The sequence below is a fragment of the Anolis carolinensis genome, chromosome 1 (assembly GCF_035594765.1).
Source record: "Anolis carolinensis isolate JA03-04 chromosome 1, rAnoCar3.1.pri, whole genome shotgun sequence".
NCBI lineage: Eukaryota > Metazoa > Chordata > Lepidosauria > Squamata > Dactyloidae > Anolis > Anolis carolinensis.
Window position 1 is genome coordinate 27960924 of NC_085841.1, and position 22145 is coordinate 27983068.

A 22145-nucleotide genomic window follows, 5' to 3' on the forward strand; every position below is an offset into this window, starting at 1 on the left:
GCTATTTCCCCTACCTAACAGCTATATTACAGTTCCCCAAAGGCTGTTAATCTATCTCTGATAAATACCAGAATGTCCTTTGTGTTTCTAACAATTGACTTGTTGAAGTCAAGGGGGTGCTAGATTGGAATTCAGGCAATCTGGATTCAAATTCTTGCTCAGTTGTGAATTTTTAGGCAAGCTATTTTGTTTCCACTCACACATCACAACAAGCTAGGATGTGCTTTGTTGAAATCTGGGCTTTTGTGAAGTCCTTGTTGTGATGTGTAAACCTCTGTAAACAAGTGATTGCTTATGAACCAAGTACACAGGATTTATAATCACTCACGTTCATAATCCTATTGTTAGTCCTAACTAAAGGAGAGTGCATCTATCTACATTTTGACTCACCATTCAACATGTTATTGAATAGGTCTACTTTAGTTAGAACTCAAAAAATTCAACACTTAATTTGTTGTTGGCTTACAAACTCTGTCTTGCTTAAACTAAAGTTTGTTGCTATGGCTGAACGGCTATGGTTTCTCCTTGATTTGTTTGTTCAACTATCTATCCTGAAAAGAAGCTGACAAAAGGGCTTAAGAGAAACAAAACAAAATCAGAATAGACTGATAATGGTCCATTCCACTGTTTGGAGCGTAATTCACAAGCTTAAATAACAAACCATGGTTAGCACAAACTATGGCTCATGACAATGGTTCTAAAACTTGATTTCGAGATATTACTTGATGTCAGCTCCGCAAAACTCTCACCAGCCTGGTCAATGGTCAGGGAATTTGGCAGTTGTAGGCTAACAATATCAAGCAACTCAGGTTGAGAGCTACTGACTTATTGTGCCATGTGGGCATATCTAGTTTATCAGTCAAGAGAACTACAATAAAATGGAGATGATACCGGACTTGTTTAGGAGACAAAGCAAAACTTAAAATATACTAAATGTAGGAATCCGTTAAGAATATCTCTGATACAAAACTGAAATACTGGGAGAGCTGTGTGCAATTACATGTCCCAATTCATTTCAGTGGGGTACAATAATTTCTCAGTATTGGTCCCTAATATATCTACTGTGTTACAGACATTTCTAAAGCAGAAATTTGGCCAGGAGTTAGCTGGAAAAAACAGATGGATAAAATAAAATGAGGTAGTGGATAGAAATGCTCAGTTTACACGTGAGAGATATAAGTTCAAACCACTGACCAATCATGAAGCTCAATGTGTGAATGTGGGCACAACTCTCAGCCTAATAATTTTATATGGTTATTGTTAAAGAGAAAGCCTGGAATAGATGTGTACAATGTGCTGATCTTTGTATTGACTGGATAAAATGTGGTAACTAATACAAAACCCCAGGGTAGGGAAGATGATGGAAGAGGTACAAGGGAATAGGAATGTCTTAACTAACCCTCAGCCCCGCCTCCACCAAATCCACAATTACAGTTTTTTCTGCATACTTTCAATGACAGTAATTATCTTGCCTACCTCTATTTCCCTTTCAGGAGTCAAGTCATGATCCCATAAAATGATTTTCCTGTCCTTCCCACCTCCAGTTAGCAGCATCCCATTCCTCATTTGACAGAGTGTGAACACACTGCCATCGTGAGCTTTGATTTGCTTGCTTATCTGATACACACCTGTAGATAGAAAGAGTACAGAAACATTACAACCTATACAGGACTTTAGACAGTAAACAAGATTAGACAACAGTACATTCATTAGATTATGGGTGTGGGATTCCCATTCAGATACATTTTTATACTTGTCTAGAAGGGTGAACACTGAAAACATTTTCTGAGTTTTATGTCATACAGGAACTTAAAAATGCACGTTAATGATTTCCCCACTTCACATTAATGTACCCCACTGTTTAATTTTTATGTATACATCTTGGAGATAGCCTTCCTGGGGTTGCAAAGGTGAAAGCTATTTATGTTATGGAATCTCTTGCACCTGGTTTCAAAATAAGCAAATCTCAAAGACACAGAGGGCTAGTTTAAGCAACTACATATGAGCTTAAGAAACTGAGATATGCATGAACCTCTTCTTCTTGTGTATATTTGTGCCACCAATTCCCCATCTATTAATATACTTCACTATCCCTCAAAGGTATCAACTAACTAGTATTTCATCTTACATCTAACATGGAAAACTATAGGTACAAGGATAAGAAAAGACCTGAATCTTAAACCTTAATATGAAATTGGCTTATTTCAAAGCTGACAACCAATGTCTGGTATCCTCTAAGTGACACAGGATAGGGTTGTTGTGTGTTTTCCAGGCTGTATGGCCATGTTCCAGAAGTATTCTTTCCTGACATTTCGCCCACATCTATGGCAGGCATCCTCACAACCTCTGAGGATGCCTGCCATAGATGTGGGCGAAACATCAGGAGAGAATACTTCTGTAACATGGCCATACAGCCCAGAAAACACACAACAAACCTGTGATTCTGGCCATGAAAACCTTTGACAACACATTGACACAGGATAGTGCAAGTCAGACCTAAATTTGTGTCTGTCTTATTTTTGATCGTTGCAGAGATTGGTGTTCTCCTCCTCCTTGTTCAGCAATTAAAACTTCCCTTCCCTAGGACTCAGTTCTATAGTGATAGTCCCACTCCCCACATTTTAAACACATCCAGGAGCTTAGCTCTGGCTGATCAAATGAAGATTCAGTTATACTAGTCAACTTCTATTAGCTATGACAATCAAAGAGACTCCTTTTCCACTTGCTAAGGAGAAAAGAGAAGAGAAGAGAAGTAAGTGCTTCTGGAGATATAGGTTTCATATAGCCACAAAAACTACACACATCTCCAGTCAAATCTTTAAAAAATAAGGTTTAGTGCTTAAATCTTTTTTTAATGTATATCTAGGCTTCAAGAAAAGTCAGAAATATAAAGGTTTACTAATTCTCTACAGGACCCCTCCAAAGTGAACCAAGAAATAGAGGTAAGCACTAATCTTTTCAAACTTTTGATTCCTTAAAGCTACGCCTTTGAAGATGGAAAAATGCTTAGAGGCAAATGCAATTACAAACTGGAGCTTGCATATTGCAGCTGCAGAAGCAATTTCTGTAGAAGTCGTAAAGAGATCTAAAAAGACAACTCAAGGCCACAAAATTCAGTGCAGTCTTTGGTCTGTCAAGAAAGACCATGACCGCCTTGCTTTTTTACTTGTGATTCTGCTGAAGTCAGAGCTCATGCTCATACATAACCTAGCAAATGATAGACATAAGATCTGAGCCTTCTTTAGCTGTTTCTGCTTCCTGAGGGAGACAATTCGGGAGCAATTAACTATCACGCAGCAGCATGTTGCCCGTGCATGAAAAGGAGAACTTTGGCTTATTAATAATTTGAACAGCCCAGTTTCACATTTTCATTTTGTTCTGTTAGTATTTAGAAGGAATCTTACATTACCTGAAGCTTTAGTATTTAGAATTGTGTATATATAAACATTTAACACCATTATGAACTGACTAAAACCCTGGTCTGAAGATTACTCTGAAAATTCACTCACATAAAAGGGCGAAAGTGTAATTGTTTCAATTTAATATGTGTGTGTGAGTGTTTGTGTGCAATAAATCCTTATGGAATAAAGAGCTTCTGTTAGACTAGCAGTTTAAGCGAAAATTGGATTACCACTTTTAAGGGCTTTGTGCATAACAATGTGTCTGCGTTCTGAAATTAGAAAACCATGCAGACTAACACTGACTCAACTGGCTGCCACTGCAAATATTTTTTAAAAATCTTCAAAATCAAATATTTAAAAAGGCAGATACCATAAGGTGAAAACCGCCATCTGTTCTAGGATGCAAAATATGGAGCAAATCTGTGCCCAGCTTCAAAGTATCCCATAAAATCCAAAGAAAGTACAACATGCCAGCATTACTTAACAAGCCGTCCCTAGAGAGTAATTTACTTTAATTCTTGATCTAGGCATACAGACACACACTGACCCAAACCATAATTAAACCCTTGATAAATTCAGGAACACGTATCAACCATAAAAAGCCCAGCTCAGCAAAACCCTGGATCCATTTAAATAATTAAAACATTCAATTTTTCATTATGAAATATTTGCTATGACAACTGCAGCAAAGAGCAATTTGCTTTAGGCAAATTATAATAATATTAAAGGTATGATCCATATTATAATTGGAGAGTTATAATATTATTAAAGGTATGATCCATATTATAATTGGAGAGTTGTTTTATTCTTTTTTTAGAAAGAAAGTTTGTTGAAAATATATATATTTGCCATTAAAATGTCCTGTTCAGTCATTGTGTTTTTGCTGGCATGATCATTTGAGCCCCAGCATTTTAACTGTGCCAAAGAAAATAATTATCCTTGGATTTAAGAGCTACCTTAGGGCTCTGCAGTGCCAAACCTGCACATGCCTGATTGCAAATAATAATTCATCTTTAATTTTTTTAAACTGAAATGAAATGTTCACCTATTAAGTGTAGCTAACTCTAAAGCCAAAAAATGAAAATTAAAGCAAGCTCCAATGCTCCTAGATGGTACTTCTTCAGATTAAAAAGTACTAAAATTTTGCATGGCCCTTTTTTATGTTTCCTTCATGTGCACATCAATAATATACTATATGACAGTATATTAAGACAATTTCACAAGTGCTGTGACCTATAACATTCAAGATATAAATTTTGCTTTGGTCATGCATATTTTTCTTTGTGACTTATCCCAAGCACTAACCAGGTACAGCAATGAGTCTAACAATCTGTCTACAGACAACCAAGTATATACCTTAATAGCTCCTTTAAAAAAAGAAGCAACAGCATCCAATATGTAGGTACAAGGGTGACAATTAAGACCAAGAAGCCAGCATAGTATTTCCCACACTGGACAAGCAATATGTTTCTGGGGAGACTTCCCATAGACATTTCAATGATCTTGTGTCTATGTATTTTATTCTCATGCATCAGGATAAATAAACTTTCCATGGCGTAAGGTGTGGAAAAGTTTTTTGATTCACATGTGGATTCCAATGCACTGAGTGCTAACAGGAGGGTTAACGATACAGTCAGAATTAATGGACACATACATGCCTTTTAATTACTGAATGAACTGAGAAGTGAATTGTGGCCTTGAAATGGGTCCAACCTACTGCCAACCAGAATGTATCACTCTTGCTTGTTAACATTATGGTTCAATGAAAAATAGTGTGGGACATTTTTCTGCCCCTATACATGACAGGGACATAAAAAGAACCAGTATGTTGTAGTCATCTGAGCATCAGATAGTGACTCTGGAGATTTGGGATAAGGGTTTAAATCTCAAGTCTCCAGAATGGAGAAATCACTTGGTGACTTTGTCAAGTCACACTATTTCTGCCTCAGAAGACCAAGGCAAACTCCCTCTGAACAAATCTTGCCAAGAAAACTCCATGACAGATTCACCTTAGGGTCATCATAAGTCAAAAACAACTTGAAGGCACATTAACAATAAAGATACATCTCACATTTGTTAGTGAAAGCATAGGTCTCAAACTCTTTCAGGCACCTGTTTTGTGCTTTGCTGGCTTGTGTGTATGTGGGAGGAGGAAGGAGGCAGAACTACAGCAGCTGGCAACTTCTCATTGCAGCATACTAGTTTCTTCCAAAAATTCTGTATGATTAATAACTCCTGGCTGGCCAGCTGAGCTGAGGTACAAATCTTGTGCCTCTGGTGCATTGCCTATATTTGAGCTTTTGCTTGTCTGTCCTCACAGATAGTGGTACTTTCACATTTTCACTGGTTGGTCAACTTCTTAGTGTCATGATTTTGGGTAGTTTTAGCAGAGGACCCAGTCATTGTTGTTGTTTTTTGTTTTATTTTTGCTAGGAGCAGGGGACAGTACCAGAGACTAAGTTACCATAATCCCCAATTTCTGTAAGGGACCATGACATGAAAGTTATAGAATATCAGTTTTTGTCATCGTATGGTCTCACCTGGGCTGAGATGTCACTGGATAGAAGGCGAGTTGTCAAGTGCCAAGATCCTCCCCCCCCCCCCCCCATGTTAAGCCCATCTTTTAACTGTATTCAATAAAGTTGTAAATTTTTTATACTTCAGCAAATTCTCTGTGTCTTGTTCTTTCACTGCCTCCCATGCCACTCATAACTTATTTTTAGGGCCACCAAAATGGCACACATCTACAGAATTTTTTGAGCTAGTATTATTGGGATAATGTCTGTCCGAACCATTTTTCATCTGTTATGAGAGAAAGAGATCACAAGCAGAAAGAACCTGGTGGGCACTGTTAACAATGCTTCAGGTGGCAAAGTTGTAAAATGCCTAAATCACAGGTGGAGTTGCAACAAAACATGAAATAGGTAAGATTTCTCACCTTTCACATTTTCCCAGCAGTTGATCATCAGTGCATACAGCCTCTAAACCTGAAGAGAGCATACTGACTTCATGACAAGTACCCACTGAGAGACCTATTATCAATTATTTTTTCTAATCCTCTTTAAAATTTGTCCAGATAAACAAATTTTAAAACTGATCTGATAATTTCCTCAGTATTCCCAAATGGATATCAAGCTGGCACCCTGCTGGAGCAAGACTGTATCGTTTCTTCTTTGGAGGGCCTTGTATTTTATGAACTTTCAAACAAATTTCCACAATACAGACAAGGTCAATTAAATAGCTACAGTACCTTTTGAACCTTTCCCTGCTGTGCCTTCTACAGTAGTTTTACTCCATATAAGCAGTATCCCACCTGAGTCACCAGTGAGAACTTCTCCATTTCCTAAAAATGCTAAGCACTGAACAAATTTGGGTTTTTCGTATTTCTAAAAAGAAGAACACAGAACAGTTAGGGAACACTGGCTTATTCACAGGTAAAACTCAGAAATGCGAAAATGTGCAGAAAAGCCACAATTCAAAAGAACTGATTTGAAAGGATTTTCTATTTATCCATGTATTAGTTCAAAGATGCAACAGCCTCCAACCCTGTTCCAGAGCAGATGATTGAAAATGTAGGTGCTGATGTCACTTCTAATGTCATAGCACAACAATAAAATGAATTTCTTACAGGTAACAGAAAGAAGTCCCTATCTATATGAAAATAAACGTATCTTAAAAAGTTTTGCTCTATAAAATAAGTATTAAGTGACTAGTCAAACACTTCATGATTGTAAGGAATAAAGCCCTGGTATGTTTTTTTTTGAGTGTTGGGTAAAGCTAAGTATTTTTGTGAAACTATGTTTGAATGAAGAAATAGCAGAAGGCAAGAAGTGTGCAGGAAGTAGTAGTCAAAATATACTAAAATGGGACTTTGGATACTCAATCATCAAACTCACTGGGTAAATTTGGATCAGCCATTACATTATAACTACAAAATAATGAGGCTGAACTTAACTTCGTAGAATAACAATGTGTTTTTGCCACAAACCTGTGGGTTCAGTAGAGGGAGGGAGAGGAATATGACATGGTTCACATATTGGCTTGTATAAAGATTTCTTCTCTGTTGTGGGTGGCGATATGACACTTAAATGTATTTTACATAATAGACAGCAGCTTGCAGATTTTTGAAAGTAATGATTTTAGTTACTTCCGAAGAGGGGAAGAATTTTTGAAATGCCAACCAAATATTGGGGAGGGAGTAGATTTGGAATGTTAACTGATCACCATCATCGCCAGCTTCTCCATTCAAAATAGCTTTCCATTGATTATGCTCTATTATGTACCTTAGTCTTTCAGATGTTATATTACCACATGCATTGCATACAATGTATACTGAAATCGTGGATTTTATATACTGACGATAAAAGCAAACCATTATTTAATTACTCTTTTCTTTTGAGCTTTTAATGGCTTTTTTTGAGGAGTAGACAATCCCATTCATCAGATAATGTGACCGAGGACTTAAAAGAATTTGTCAAAAAGTTTCTTACCCCAAATATTCCTTGTTTCCTTGTTAATGCATTGCCGTTCCAAGTCCAGAAAAAGATATGAGATTTTCCAGAGGTTATTATTGTGTCTTTATCAGTCGGATGGAATGCTACTGCAAGAACAACTTCATTTGTAGTCTGTTGAAACAGAAAATGGTGTTGCCATTATTAACCTTCCTATTTATCTGGGTATGTGGAGAATTTACTATTAGCCACACAAATTTTTAAAAAGCACACACAATAGCCATAGAGAGGAGTGTCTGTGATGACCCATGGGCCTTGTAGTCCTGCTCAGGACATTGTAATTCCTGATGAAGATGAAAACTTGGGTTTTTTACCTTCCCAGTCTGAACTGGATTCCTCTCAGCCAGATCTTTCCCAGGCAGATCTGGGAACCTTGCACCTGCAAGAAAGTTGTCTCCCAGAAGTATGTCAAACAAGCCCAGAGCCTACTTCTCCCGTATTCTTGCGCCGGGAGTTTTGTAAACAACAGAGAAGTTTGGATTCAGCTTCGCGCAGGAGTGCGAGGATTGCAGCTAAGAATGTGGCCAATTAAGACTGCTTCTCGTGAGAATCTTTGGGGAGTCTCACATCTGGTCTCAGAGTTAGCTTTCGGTTCTGATTCCCAGAGAACTGCTTCGGCGGGAAGCTAGACTCTATTTAGGTGTTTTACCCGCGTAGTAACTTCGCGGAGTCAATTCGTCAGCCTACGGAGCGAGTTGTGTCTGGACAGCGCGCTCCGGTTCAAGCCTCGCTCCTGCTCAAGCCTTGCCTTGCTATCCAGCCTTCGCCTTGCTTCCCAGCCTTTGTTTATCTACGGACTTTGCCTTGTTTCCCAGGATCAATCCTTGCCTTGTTCCACGGATTTATCAAGTTATTCCACGGACCTTGTTCTTGTTCTTAGTTGCCTTGTTCCACGTTCAAGCCTTGTTTCAAGTACCAAGTTATTTCCTAGCCTCGCTCAAGTTTCATGGACTAAAGGACCTTGTCATCTCCCCTCACTTTGCTTGGCAAAGTGAGTGTTTCGGTTATTGGATTACAACTTTGGACCTTAATATTTCTTATTGGACATTGCTTTTTTGGACTAATTCTGACCTTTCCTGAAAGGTCTAATTCTGGACTATTTTCTACACTTGTTTTTATTAACTTTATATATTCCTACAATAAAGATATTAGATAGATTCTGGCCTCTGTGTATGGTTATTGGTGCTCTGCAGCCTGGGTCGTGACAGTTTGACTCCGCCACCCTAAGCACCAATTAACCTCGGCCAGAATGTCTACCGGAGTCGTACCTGGGCCGAGCGGCCAGCCGATTACCTACACCATCGACAAGGAAGAGGTGGACCGAATCCGTGATAAGCTCAATGCACAGGATGGAGAAATAAGGGGTTTGAAGGAACGCGGAGTTCGTCTTCCGGCCATGGCGTTGCCAACCAAGTTTACTGGAGAAGCTTCTAAGGTTCATGTCTTCCGTCGCCAATGTCAAGCTTATCTGGAGGCCCGTGCTGCCGAGTTTCCCCAAGAAGACATCAAAGTGGCATGGGTTTACAGTCTTCTAGACGGGCCAGCGGCCAGCTGGGCGACGGCACTGTTCGACCAAGCCTCTCCACACCTAAGATCAGCGCAACACTTCTTGGACCACCTCAAGGAGACTTGGGGAATCGAGGACAATTTGGAGGCAGCCGGTCACAAACTCCGTCGCCTTTTCCAAGGAGACAGACCTATGTCTCAGTATATAGCCGAGTTCCGAGTGCTGGCCCACAACACCGGCTGGAACGATGTAGCCCTCAGGGGACAATTCCGGGAGGGTCTCAACATTGAAATGCTGGAAGAAATCTCCAAGGTGGATCCTCCCCAGACCCTCGAGGCACTCATTGATCAATGTTTACGGGCTGAAGTCATGATTGCCAACAGGAAACAGTGGGTTCGAGGCCAGGGCAGTAGAGCCGGGGCAAAACCCCCCACTCCCGCCAGCGTTCAGCCACGTCCGGTGTGGAGACCCCCACCGCCAACCCCATACCCCAGAGGAGGCGAGGAGGTGCCGATGCAGTTGGGCAATGTGCGTCCCAGACTAGATGCCGCCGAGAAGGCCCGTCGTCAACGCTTAAACCTCTGCTGGTACTGCGGGAACGGGGGCCATTTCGCCAGAGAGTGCCCAGCCAAAGGGAAGCCTGCCGCCCGTCTTGCGGCGGCGTCCTCCACGGAGACGAAGGCGTCTGAGCCGACTGGCACACAGCCGGCGGGGGAAGCCAACGACCGGGTGTAGAGGGGCTCGCCAACCCGGTCAAAAAATCCATCCAAGAGCCGCCAACCGGGGTCCTGTTCCTTCTCGTGGTCACATTATGGTCAGCAAAAAGGGGACCCGTCATGATCCACGCCATGATAGACTCTGGAGCTACCAACAATTTCATCGATAGAGAGTATGCCGACTCTCTGGGATTACAATATCATGATTTCAAGAATGCCCGTGTGGTGCAAGCCATAGACGGCCGTCCCCTCAAGACGGGCCCCGTAAGTCAGTGGTCGGAACCCACCAGGATGTGGATAAGGGAACATATGGAAGAGATTTCCTTCTTTGTTACCGAGGTCCCCCATTTCCCTGTGATTTTGGGAATTCCATGGCTGACTCTCCACGACCCTAACATCTCCTGGTCCAACAGAGAACTGCAGTTTGCTTCACCGTACTGCCAAAACCATTGCCTCGTAGCCAAGGTATGCCATGCCACAGACACCGAGCCCATCATCACCTTGCCAAAGAAGTACTCCGAGTATTGGGATGTATTCAATGAGAAAGAAGCCGAAAAATTACCCCCACATAGACCTTATGACTGTGCCATTGATTTGGTGGAGGGGGCCCCGATCCCGCGAGGGCATCTCTACTCCCTGACTGAACCAGAGCAAGAAGCTCTCAGGGAATTCCTAGAGACAAACCTTCGCAAGGGATTCATCAGACCCTCTCAATCCCCAGCCGCCTCCCCAGTGATGTTTGTGAAGAAGAAGTCAGGGGAACTACGCTTGGTGGTGGACTACAGAGCATTGAACAATATCACCAAGCGGAACAGCTATCCCCTGCCTTTAATCTCGGATCTACTGGATCGGCTTCGAGGAGCCAAGGTTTACACCAAGCTGGATCTTCGGGGGGCTTACAACTTAGTTCGCATCAGGGAAGGGGACGAGTGGAAGACCGCCTTCCAGACCAAATTCGGATTATTTGAGTCCCGAGTTATGAATTTCGGTTTATGCGGAGCCCCCGCAACGTTCCAGCATTTTGTCAATGACATTTTTCAGGACTATCTAGACAGGTTCTTGATAATCTACCTGGACGATTTTTTGGTGTTTTCCAGATCACAATCAGAACATGAGAACCACGTCAAAATGGTGTTACAACGATTGCGGGATCATGGACTTTATGCCAAGCTGGAAAAATGCGCTTTTGATCTACAAGAGGTAGATTTCCTTGGTTACCGCATCTCGCCTCTAGGGCTTTCCATGGATCCAGCCAAAGTTTCAGCAGTATTGGAATGGCGGGCGCCAACTAACAAGAAAGAGGTGCAGCGTTTCTTGGGGTTCGCGAACTACTACCGCAAGTTCATTCCAGATTTTGCCCGCTGGTCCGACCCCATCACTAGCTGCATCCGTGGAAAGCAGCCTTTCCGCTGGACTGATCAAGCAGAGAAAGGGTTCCAGCAACTAAAGAAACTATTCACCTCCCAGCCAATTCTACAGCACCCAAATCCTGGAACCCCTTTTGTGGTGCAAGCGGACGCCTCTGATGTGGCAATTGGGGCTGTACTCTTACAACCGGTGGGAGATCACCTCCACCCCTGTGCCTTTTATTCTCGTCAACTAACCACACCAGAGAGGAATTACACCATTTGGGAAAAAGAACTACTGGCCATAAAGGCAGCCTTTGAAACTTGGAGACATTGGCTAGAAGGGGCCAAATTTCCCATTGAAGTCCACACTGATCATCGTAATCTAGAACATCTAAGAACTGCCCGCAAACTAAATCAGAGGCAGCAACGTTGGGCTTTATTCTTTGAACGTTTCAACTTCCAGATCCATTATGTGACCCCAGCCCAAACCAAGCAAGCAGACGCCCTGTCACGTAAACCGGAATACGCTGCAGGACGCAAGGAGACCTTTGAATCCCAACTGCTACAACCTGAGAACTTTGCCACGCTCACGGTGGGGAACACCAAATCCATTCCCATTGGTTCAATTTCCCCTACTCCAGGACCCATCTGTGCTCAAGAAATCAGGGCTAGTCAGCAAGCAGATGCCTGGGCACAGGACCAACTTCGCCAAGGTCTGCATTTCCCCTTTTCGCTTAAAGATGGGCTGCTCTGCTATAGAAATCATGTTTATATCCCACCCGGACCGGGCAGGGAAAAAGCGCTTCGTCTGTGTCATGACTGCAAACCAGCAGGGCATTTCGGACTATTTAAAACCATGCATCTGATCCTAAGGGATTTTTGGTGGCCCAAGATCCGCAAGGATGTGGAAAAATATGTCAACACCTGCCCAGTATGCCAGCGCTCCAAGATACGAAGGGAGAAGCCCTCAGGGCTTTTACACCCCCTTCCTACCCCATCTCGCCCATGGGAAATAATTTCCGCGGATTTCATCACTGACCTACCACCTTCCTGTGGATTCACCACAATTTTGGTGGTGGTGGACCTATTCACCAAGTTAGCCCATTTCATTCCCTGTGAAGGCCTCCCCACGGCCAAAGAAACTGCGGATCTATTTCTTCAACATGTTTTCAGACTACATGGATTGCCCAAGAGTTTAGTCACAGACCGTGGTTCTCAATTCACCTCTCGTTTTTGGAAGGCACTACAAAAACTATTGGGCATAGACTCTCGCTTATCTTCAGCTCATCATCCCCAAACAGATGGGCAAACGGAGCGCACCAATGCCACTTTGGAGCAGTATCTTCGCTGTTATGTAAACTATCAACAGGACAATTGGGCTTCTCTGTTACCACTGTCTGAGTTTGCCTACAACAATGGAGTTCAAGCTTCTACAAAAGAAACGCCGTTCTTTGCAAACTACGGCTTCCATCCACGTTTCTTTCCCCCTGTCATTGAAACTTCGGAGGTTCCCGCAGCAGAGGATTGGCTGCAGGAACTCACAGCGGTGCAACAACTTTTGCTCCAGCAACTGGACCAAGCCAAGGAGGACTATAAACGCCACGCTGACAAACATCGCCAGCCGGGCCCCGAAATCAAGGTAGGAGATCGGGTTTTTCTGTCCACTCGCTTCCTGCCCTCCCACCGCCCTTGCCGGAAGTTAGATGCCCGTTTCATTGGTCCCTATCCAGTGGTGGCGCAACTTAACCCCGTGACTTTCAAACTCCAACTTCCGCGTTCAATGCGCATTCACCCAGTGTTTCACCGTTCCCTGCTCCTTCCGGCGGATGGTGTGCGACCTGATACAGACCAACCGGCCCCCCCTCCTGTTTTGATGAATGGGGAGGAGGAGTTCGAGGTCGAGGACATTTTGGATTCTCGCTTTCACCGCCGCCGCCTACAATATCTCATTGACTGGGTGGGTTTTGGCCCTGAGGAACGCTCTTGGGAAGACGCCTCCACAGTCCATGCTCCTGATCTAACCCGTCGCTTTCATCAGACCTATCCCACCAAACCGCGACCTCGCGCCTCGGGAAGAGGGCCCCAGTTTGGGAGGGGCCTTGAGGAGGGGGATAGTGTGATGACCCATGGGCCTTGTAGTCCTGCTCAGGACATTGTAATTCCTGATGAAGATGAAAACTTGGGTTTTTTACCTTCCCAGTCTGAACTGGATTCCTCTCAGCCAGATCTTTCCCAGGCAGATCTGGGAACCTTGCACCTGCAAGAAAGTTGTCTCCCAGAAGTATGTCAAACAAGCCCAGAGCCTACTTCTCCCGTATTCTTGCGCCGGGAGTTTTGTAAACAACAGAGAAGTTTGGATTCAGCTTCGCGCAGGAGTGCGAGGATTGCAGCTAAGAATGTGGCCAATTAAGACTGCTTCTCGTGAGAATCTTTGGGGAGTCTCACATCTGGTCTCAGAGTTAGCTTTCGGTTCTGATTCCCAGAGAACTGCTTCGGCGGGAAGCTAGACTCTATTTAGGTGTTTTACCCGCGTAGTAACTTCGCGGAGTCAATTCGTCAGCCTACGGAGCGAGTTGTGTCTGGACAGCGCGCTCCGGTTCAAGCCTCGCTCCTGCTCAAGCCTTGCCTTGCTATCCAGCCTTCGCCTTGCTTCCCAGCCTTTGTTTATCTACGGACTTTGCCTTGTTTCCCAGGATCAATCCTTGCCTTGTTCCACGGATTTATCAAGTTATTCCACGGACCTTGTTCTTGTTCTTAGTTGCCTTGTTCCACGTTCAAGCCTTGTTTCAAGTACCAAGTTATTTCCTAGCCTCGCTCAAGTTTCATGGACTAAAGGACCTTGTCATCTCCCCTCACTTTGCTTGGCAAAGTGAGTGTTTCGGTTATTGGATTACAACTTTGGACCTTAATATTTCTTATTGGACATTGCTTTTTTGGACTAATTCTGACCTTTCCTGAAAGGTCTAATTCTGGACTATTTTCTACACTTGTTTTTATTAACTTTATATATTCCTACAATAAAGATATTAGATAGATTCTGGCCTCTGTGTATGGTTATTGGTGCTCTGCAGCCTGGGTCGTGACAGTGTCTGCCTTCCGAACAGTTCATACTGGTCACCAAATGGCCTCCAAGCAATTTTATTCTGACATATGCTGGTCTGTGACTGCTTAAGTCACTGTGAACGTGGAAGCAGCTTTTTCCCCCCAAAGGTTTTCTGGATGTAATAGTATAGAGATGTCTTGGGGAATTCAATGTTCTCTTCTTAAGAAAAGGGCAGTCTTTGTCATACAGGACAGGAACAGCTCGGATCTCAAGGGAAGTTACTTTGAAATTTTATTACCTGTCATTTACTGTCTTTTGTCCCAGTTTCCCACATGGCCAGGAAGAGTCTGGCCACTGCTGGCATGGAGATCCCTCCAGACCCAGGGGGTCAAACACATTTTCACTGACGGCCACATCAGCCTTATGGTCACCCTCAAAGGGCCCTTTGTAATTGTAAGACTGTATAAATAGAACTACAGGCAATCCCCAAGTTCACACATCTGAATTACAAATGACTCATAGTTAAGAATGGGGGTGTGACAACAGGAACTGACAGAAATTTATCCCTAGAAAGAGTTATCACGACTAAAAGGTGTCTCCGCTAAAGCTTTTTTACCAATCCTTATTTCCACAATGAGCCAAATTTTTCAAAATCCAATTATCACAGGGACAGAAAGTAAGATGAAATGTTCTGAACAGGGGTGCAGACAGCAAAACAAACTCCACTGGAGTGTTGACCCTTCCCTATACTTTTGTGTGTGATATCTATCTATCTATCTATCTATCTATCTATCTATCTATCTATCTATCATCTATCCATCCATCCATCCATCCATCCATCCATCCATCCATCCATCCATCTATCTATCTATCTATCTATCTATCTATCTATCTTACACATGCATATATGTATGGCAGGAGTTACATTTGAAAAAAATTATCAGTTCAACTCAAGAGCAAACCTACTGAACTTATCTTTTTCATAATTTGGGGATTGCCTGTACATTGTTCTGGCTTTGAAAGTTTAGTGGGCCGTATAAAATGACATAGTGAACTGGATTTGGCCTGTAGGCTTTGCATTCAACATGTGTGCTTTAGACCATCTTATCTTTAGACCATCTTATCTGAGAAAAGAAATAGTTTCTGAGACAAAATATGGGGTTATCACTCTAACACCATCACTTTCCTTTCCTGTATGATTTTTAACATCTTTGCCTGATGAAGAAGCCGGTGAAGCTTCAAAGCATGTATGACATATTTTGTGTGTGTTGATTGGCCAATAAAAGTATCACTCTTTTCTGAATTTTGTTGTGTTTTTAAGGGTAAATTGATATTTAGCTCTAGCATGTAAAGATCAGTCTCTTCAAGTATTTGTCCCAGCTCATAAATCACACTTGAACTGAACAAGAATTTTAACTAGGTGCCAGGAGAAGTTCAGAATTTAACAGCAGAGCACGACTTGCTTTTGGGGAGAATCACACTCCCTGGAGGCATAAAATTACAAGGAAGGGTAGTAAGGGGACTTCAGAGGCTGCTAAAGCAAGATCACATGCCCTGTTAGCTCCCTAAACAGCACAAGATCATATTGCATAAAATAAGGCTTCTTAAACATTTTCCATTCACAACCCTTTTCTGCCCAAGAAATATTTGTTTCATAAGCATAAAAAGCAAACATTTTACTTAAAATAAATCTGCATCTTCAAGGCTTGCTAAACAGGCTGCTTTTTCTTTTTTAAAGTACAGCTGAAACATGTTTTTCAGAGACCACTGTAAATATTTTGTTGTTGCTATAATATATGTGTAAATGGATGGTGTTAGGAAACCCTTTGCTTTTGCCAAATATTTTGGAATCCCAAAATTGAGTTAATTTGACCCTATATGGGGCTGGGAGCCATAGTTGAAGAAGCAGTGGCCTAAAGGGCCACTTTCATTGAAAGGTCATATTAACTATGGCCTAACTGAAGATTATTTGGCTGCAATGCATAGGGGAATCTTTACATATTGTGATGTCCAACACATGCAATGATCTGAATCCTGAAAAACTTAGGTTTTGGAATACAATTTCCAGATTCCTTTTGGAAACAGTAGTAAAAACAATAAGCTCTGATCTTGTGACCAAGTGGACTTCAATGTAGAGAGACCACACCATCACATGTTTGCCCACATATTTTCTTTGCCTTCCAATTTTACCAGTCATTCTTAAAGACTTTAAACAAATATTATATTGCTTTATTATTGTTTTATTATTACAACTGATTCTACTATATTTTGAAATGTGCTCACCATTTGTAAATTGTTGTGTGTGTTTGAGAAAAGTATGTGTATACAATTAATCTTAAACAGTAAGTAATTAACATAGTGATGATCTTGACAGGGGTCTTCTTTGCCCTCCTCTATGATCTAAATAAATGTAATATAGTTTAAATGTGGGCATTTCAAATATGACTGAATCAAGGAGTGGCCCCAAACCTGAGTTTTGTTTAGAGGAAAACATGGGATAATTACATTTAGGTGCACCCTGAACTACATCCTCAAGTAATTTCCTTTCTCAATACATAGATTTTTCGTATGAAGGAGTGCTTCTTTCATCTTTGCCCATATTATTCATAAAGAACATTTTAATAAAGTTTTATTAAGCACAAGCTATTATGTCCCATGCTCTCATAATGCAATAAAAGTAAAAGCAATTCAAGACAAAAACAGAAGGCTATTATTCTTTTACATTCACCATTTTAGACAGAGAGGGAGAGCTCTGTAAATTCTGGATAATAGGGATATGCAAGCCAATCAAAATAACTCTTGGCTGAAGTTCACTCAGCTACTCAATTTCTGCAAAATCTCTCCGATTTTCATTTCTGTCTACTTATTAAAGGGGAGCATAGGGAACGTAGCATTTAATCTGGGGCATCTGTCCTATAGGGAAATCAACAAATGGTATTTTATGCAAGACAAACAATTGTTACTAGGTAAGTATTTGGAGATTACGGTCTATGTCACCCAACACATGAAATGTGATCCTCAGTTTCAAATGTACATGCATGCACTTATGCACAGCAAATGAAGGGAAAAGGAATGAGAAAATGCAGAACATGAAAAAAACATTCACTACTTATGACAAAACATTCTGATAATTCAGCTATTTAAGACATTTCCTGGAATTCAAAACTAGTCACCAAATTAAGCCTCCACAAGTCCCCCTGGGGAGAGGGGGGTGGGATATAAATAAAGCATCATCATCATCATCATCATCATCATCATCTGAAACACAACAAGATGAGTCCGCAGCAGACACTCTGCTGGCTGTTGTACTGGATCACATGTCGGACACTTCCCAAGTGTCTAGGACTGTGTGATGTATCGGCGAATAATGCACGCAGATCCCAGTAAGGTGGCCTTCTGCAGCTGGTAATTTTGTCAGTGCCAACTATGTTCAAGTGCAGGCCAAGGTCTTTAGGCCTTTATTATTATTATTATTGGCTATAATTCACAGTCCATAATTTTGCATTTCACTTCTGCCTTATCTGATTAATTACAATGCAACATATACAAAAAAGAGGTTGAAGGATAGTGAGACGAGGAATGAGACAGAGATTGTTCCTGACAATTTAGGAATCATATTGTTTCTCTTATGCAGTGGACCAAACCATTAATAAATGTGTGCTTTCAGGTGCAATGCAGAGTTTAAGAATTTTTTTTGTTTTTTTCCATACTAAAAAGGAGAACACTAATATCTAAGAAGAATGATTGAATCTATTACTACATGTCAGAGGCATATCACAGTTTTTACTTCATACATATGTGCAAGATATAGTATCCATCTGGATTTAGTTTACCTTTATCTCTGCTACTTTAGACTTCTTCTGCCAGTCCCAGACAGTTAGCATGTGCTCATTAGAGTCATCAATCACACACAAATGTGTACCTGAATCCTGATAGAAGAAAATAAACAAATATTTATGGCATAATTTCAGGTAGCTACAAATAAATGTGAATTATGGCATAAAGGGTCACACATGTATTTTTTTCCCCCATGGGCAATATTCTAATGACAACAACATTGTGGGCTGGAATACTTTTGCTTTTATCCACAACAGTTGGACATTTTTGACTGACGCAATTCAAGTTTGCAGAAGTAAAGTTATGCATGCAGTAATATTCTACAAGGCTGTGCACTCTGCAAAGATGCACATGCTCGTCATACATAATTACACATGGTTGTGTTGTGCTTGTGCAATTATGCAACGTTGTAAAAGGAATGTTGTACAAATTTTGAGCAATTCTGTAAGTGTAAAGTTATAGTTCATCTTCTTGATTGTAAGATCTCAGTCCTGATGTTTTTACATGCATCATTTTATTTAAGAGCTAGTTCACAAACCAGGCTCAAATGGAGTTCTTGGGCCTTGTGCTCTCCCTCACCATATTGAGTCAACTGAAATGGGTCTTAGAACGTGGAAAGAGAAATTCTGTAGGTGGCATTCCAAACAGCCAAAAAATGATCCTAAAACTAGACTTTCAACCTCAACGTGTTTAATGTTTGCACACCATTTTGGTTTGGCCAGGAATCCTTGAGATGTCAACACTGCCTGCCTAGGTGAAGATATGCAATTTCTACAAAACTCTCCTTCAGCATACCAAATGCCATATCAATTTGTTTCTTTGTCAATATCCAGTATCATATTCAAAACTGGACGTGATATATACTTGACTACAAATTGCCATCTATGCGTATGAATGTCTCCCAAATAACAGCCCAAACAACCGACTGCTATGAAAAATGGCATTGATGTGTATTGGCTCTGGCCCATAAGATGCCTTTAACTGTGTGTAGTTTAATTTATTGATGTTAGGTTTAATTTACTGATGTTAGGCTTAAATTTGATGTTAGGTTTTAATGTTTAATGTTTAATATTTTCATATGCGGGGTTTCTCTGGGATTTGATGTCAGTATTTAATTGTTTTACGGACGCATTTAATGTTTGCTGTTATAAGTTGGAATCCACCCTGAGTCCACTTGGGGAGATAGGACAGAATACAAATACAGTTTTATCCTTATTTCATGCATATAATCAACATAACCTGTACATCTGCTCAAAAATATTTAGTCTAATACAGTGTTCCCTCGTTACTTCGTGGTTCACTTTTCGCTCCCTCGCTGTTTTGTGGGTTTTCAATAAATATTAATGTAACCATTTATCGTGGTATTTTTGCTGTTTCGTGGGTTTCTGTGGTGTGCAAAGGGGTTTGGAGGGGGGGGGAGAAATAAGGGAGAAATAAAGGGAGGGGGAGGGGAGGGAAGGGTTGGAAATAAAAAAGGGTTATTTAGCTTCTATTCTTCTTCTCTGCCAGTGTACTGTATATTGTAACTGCTAAAATAAAGTACAGACTGAATTGTAGTAAGTGGATTGTGGTTTGCTCTCCTCCCCACATAGCATAAATATAGTGTCCCTACTTCATGGATTTTCACTTATTACGGTGGTCCTGGAACGTAACCCCTGCGATAAGTGAGGGAACACTGTATTCTTCAAATAGGACAAAGCTGAGGAAAGGGTTCACAACTCCACCATTCCTCATTTCTCCACTGGTAAAACTAGCTAGGGTTGATGGGAACTGTAGTCCAGCAATATCTGGAATTCCACACAATCCCCTATCTATCTCTGTGCATTTTTGAAACCGAGTTCATCATTAAGTCCCCAAGAGTCCCCTCCCAGCAGATGGGGGAAATCGTGTTTTGCCAATGAATTCCATTCAAGATACAACATGTGAAACACATATAACATATAACCACTAATTGCACACTGGGTTTTCCCCATCAATAAAACTTCCACTTCCCATTAATTAAAAAGTCATGCTGTTTTGCACAAAGGGAAGAAGGAAAGCTGAAATTAATACTGATTTTCTGAATTGTAACCATGTTTAAATAGCTTTCTCATTCCTAAAGTAATTGAAATGTATTGTCAAGATTTTTAAATACCTTTATGATGGAGTGAAAAACTATTGGCATAAAAAAAGGGGGGGGGGGAGAGTTGGGCACGTTTTTGTACCAAATGCCAGGACTCAGCTGAAACACCTGCAAAGTTGCAATCTTTGTACCATGTATATTGCTTTGGAAAGTAATGTGTTTCTAAACAGGCCCAAGGCAAATAAAAATGGAAAACATGCCAACATGAATAAATGTAGGAAACATCTGATCACATCTTTAGCATCAGCCAAAGCAGCTAATGTTATTCTTTATCTTTACTTTGATATTAGATCCTGGTATGTTGCTGATTACAAGTTTGCTAAGTACATTAAATGTGTACATTAAGAGGCGTAAGATTTATCTGTAGTGCTTCTACACATTCAACTCCTGCCAAAACATTTTTCCAAAAATTAGTCTAAGCAAGAAACACAACTTTACACAAAAAAATATTTTGTTGTTGTTTTGATCAAATAGTAGCTGGACAAATGCATGGTGTGTTTCTGTTATTAAAAGTGAAACAGATCAATTAAATAAACATTTATACAAAAAAAATACTTCTGCAGCCAATTTATGAGACTAGAGCTGCTGTAGCCAGTACTGATCTGTTATTTAAAGAAACAAAATGACCAGCTATGTTTGAAATGAACAAAGCAAAGGTTTTATTATTTCCTGTTAAGTCAACATTTGAGCCCAACTTCAGAAAGAAAGCCTATCTTTTGCATCAGAGCTAACTAAGATTAGTCTTCTTGAATTTCCTTTCAAGAAACAAGTCTTTCAACAGGTGTGAAAACAAACACAATAGCATATTCATTTCTATTCCTGGCATTACTTGTAGATCTTGTTGTAATCCAGAAACATCTGGCGAGCCACAAAGAAATAAACACACATACATACATGGCCATTATGAGAAGGAAAAACATGGCAAAAATAAAGTCCACACTAATTCTGACTGACCTTAACACTGCATAGTCATGTTTTTGATTATGTATCTGTTAAATATGTTGTTCTCCTATCTCAGCTATGGAAAACATTGTTAACGGTTCCCCAGATATTGTTCAGCTCCAATTTTGATTACTCCTCACAACTTGGATGGAAATTGACATCCACCATCATCTGGGGGGCATGAGTTTCCAAACTCTACACCAGAATGTTTGTGGTTATGTGCCTTCAAGTCATTTCTGATGTATTGTTGTGGTTTGTCAAGTATCTGATGCTTCAGGAGATGAGGAAATTGATTTTGTGAGGTTTCAGGAAGGGGTTTTGGGGGATGGAAGTGGCATGGAGAGATGGGTTAGTGAATCCTCTGATAGTTCTCAGGATGTTAGAGTAAGCAAAATTTGTTCCCATGAGAATCTGCCAGAGTTTGCTCTTGAGAGGAATATGGAGGACTGTGAGCCTTTCCCTGGGACAGAGCAGTTGTAGCTGCACTGAAGTTCCAAATTTTTGAATTGCTGTGGTTTGATTCTTGAAACTGATTTTCACCTATACTCAACAACTCTGGATTCTCTGGATTTATCCTTTGGATTGATTGTTCTTTTTTATCTTTTATCTTATCTTTTATATTTTTATTAATAAACTTTACTTAGTGGATTCTCTTGTCCCTGTGTGGTGTCTGGGTGAAAAGTTGTCCCACGGCCTAATATGATCCTACCATTGGTT

At 41.0% G+C, this 22145-nt stretch overlaps 1 protein-coding gene across 6 annotated transcripts in view; it reads right to left on the reverse strand.

The window, feature by feature from the left end:
* Positions 1 to 22145, reverse strand: part of eml4 (EMAP like 4) — a 233205-nt gene that overhangs the window by 22348 nt on the left and 188712 nt on the right. For all 6 annotated transcript variants that reach the window (XM_062971588.1, XM_062971579.1, XM_062971567.1 and 3 more), the window contains 4 exons: positions 18361 to 18456; positions 7892 to 8026; positions 6652 to 6787; positions 1477 to 1628 (listed from right to left, as the gene is read on the reverse strand). In XM_062971588.1, coding sequence (XP_062827658.1) covers positions 1477 to 1628; positions 6652 to 6787; positions 7892 to 8026; positions 18361 to 18456 — 519 coding nt within the window. The remainder of the gene's footprint in view (positions 1 to 1476; positions 1629 to 6651; positions 6788 to 7891; positions 8027 to 18360; positions 18457 to 22145) is intronic.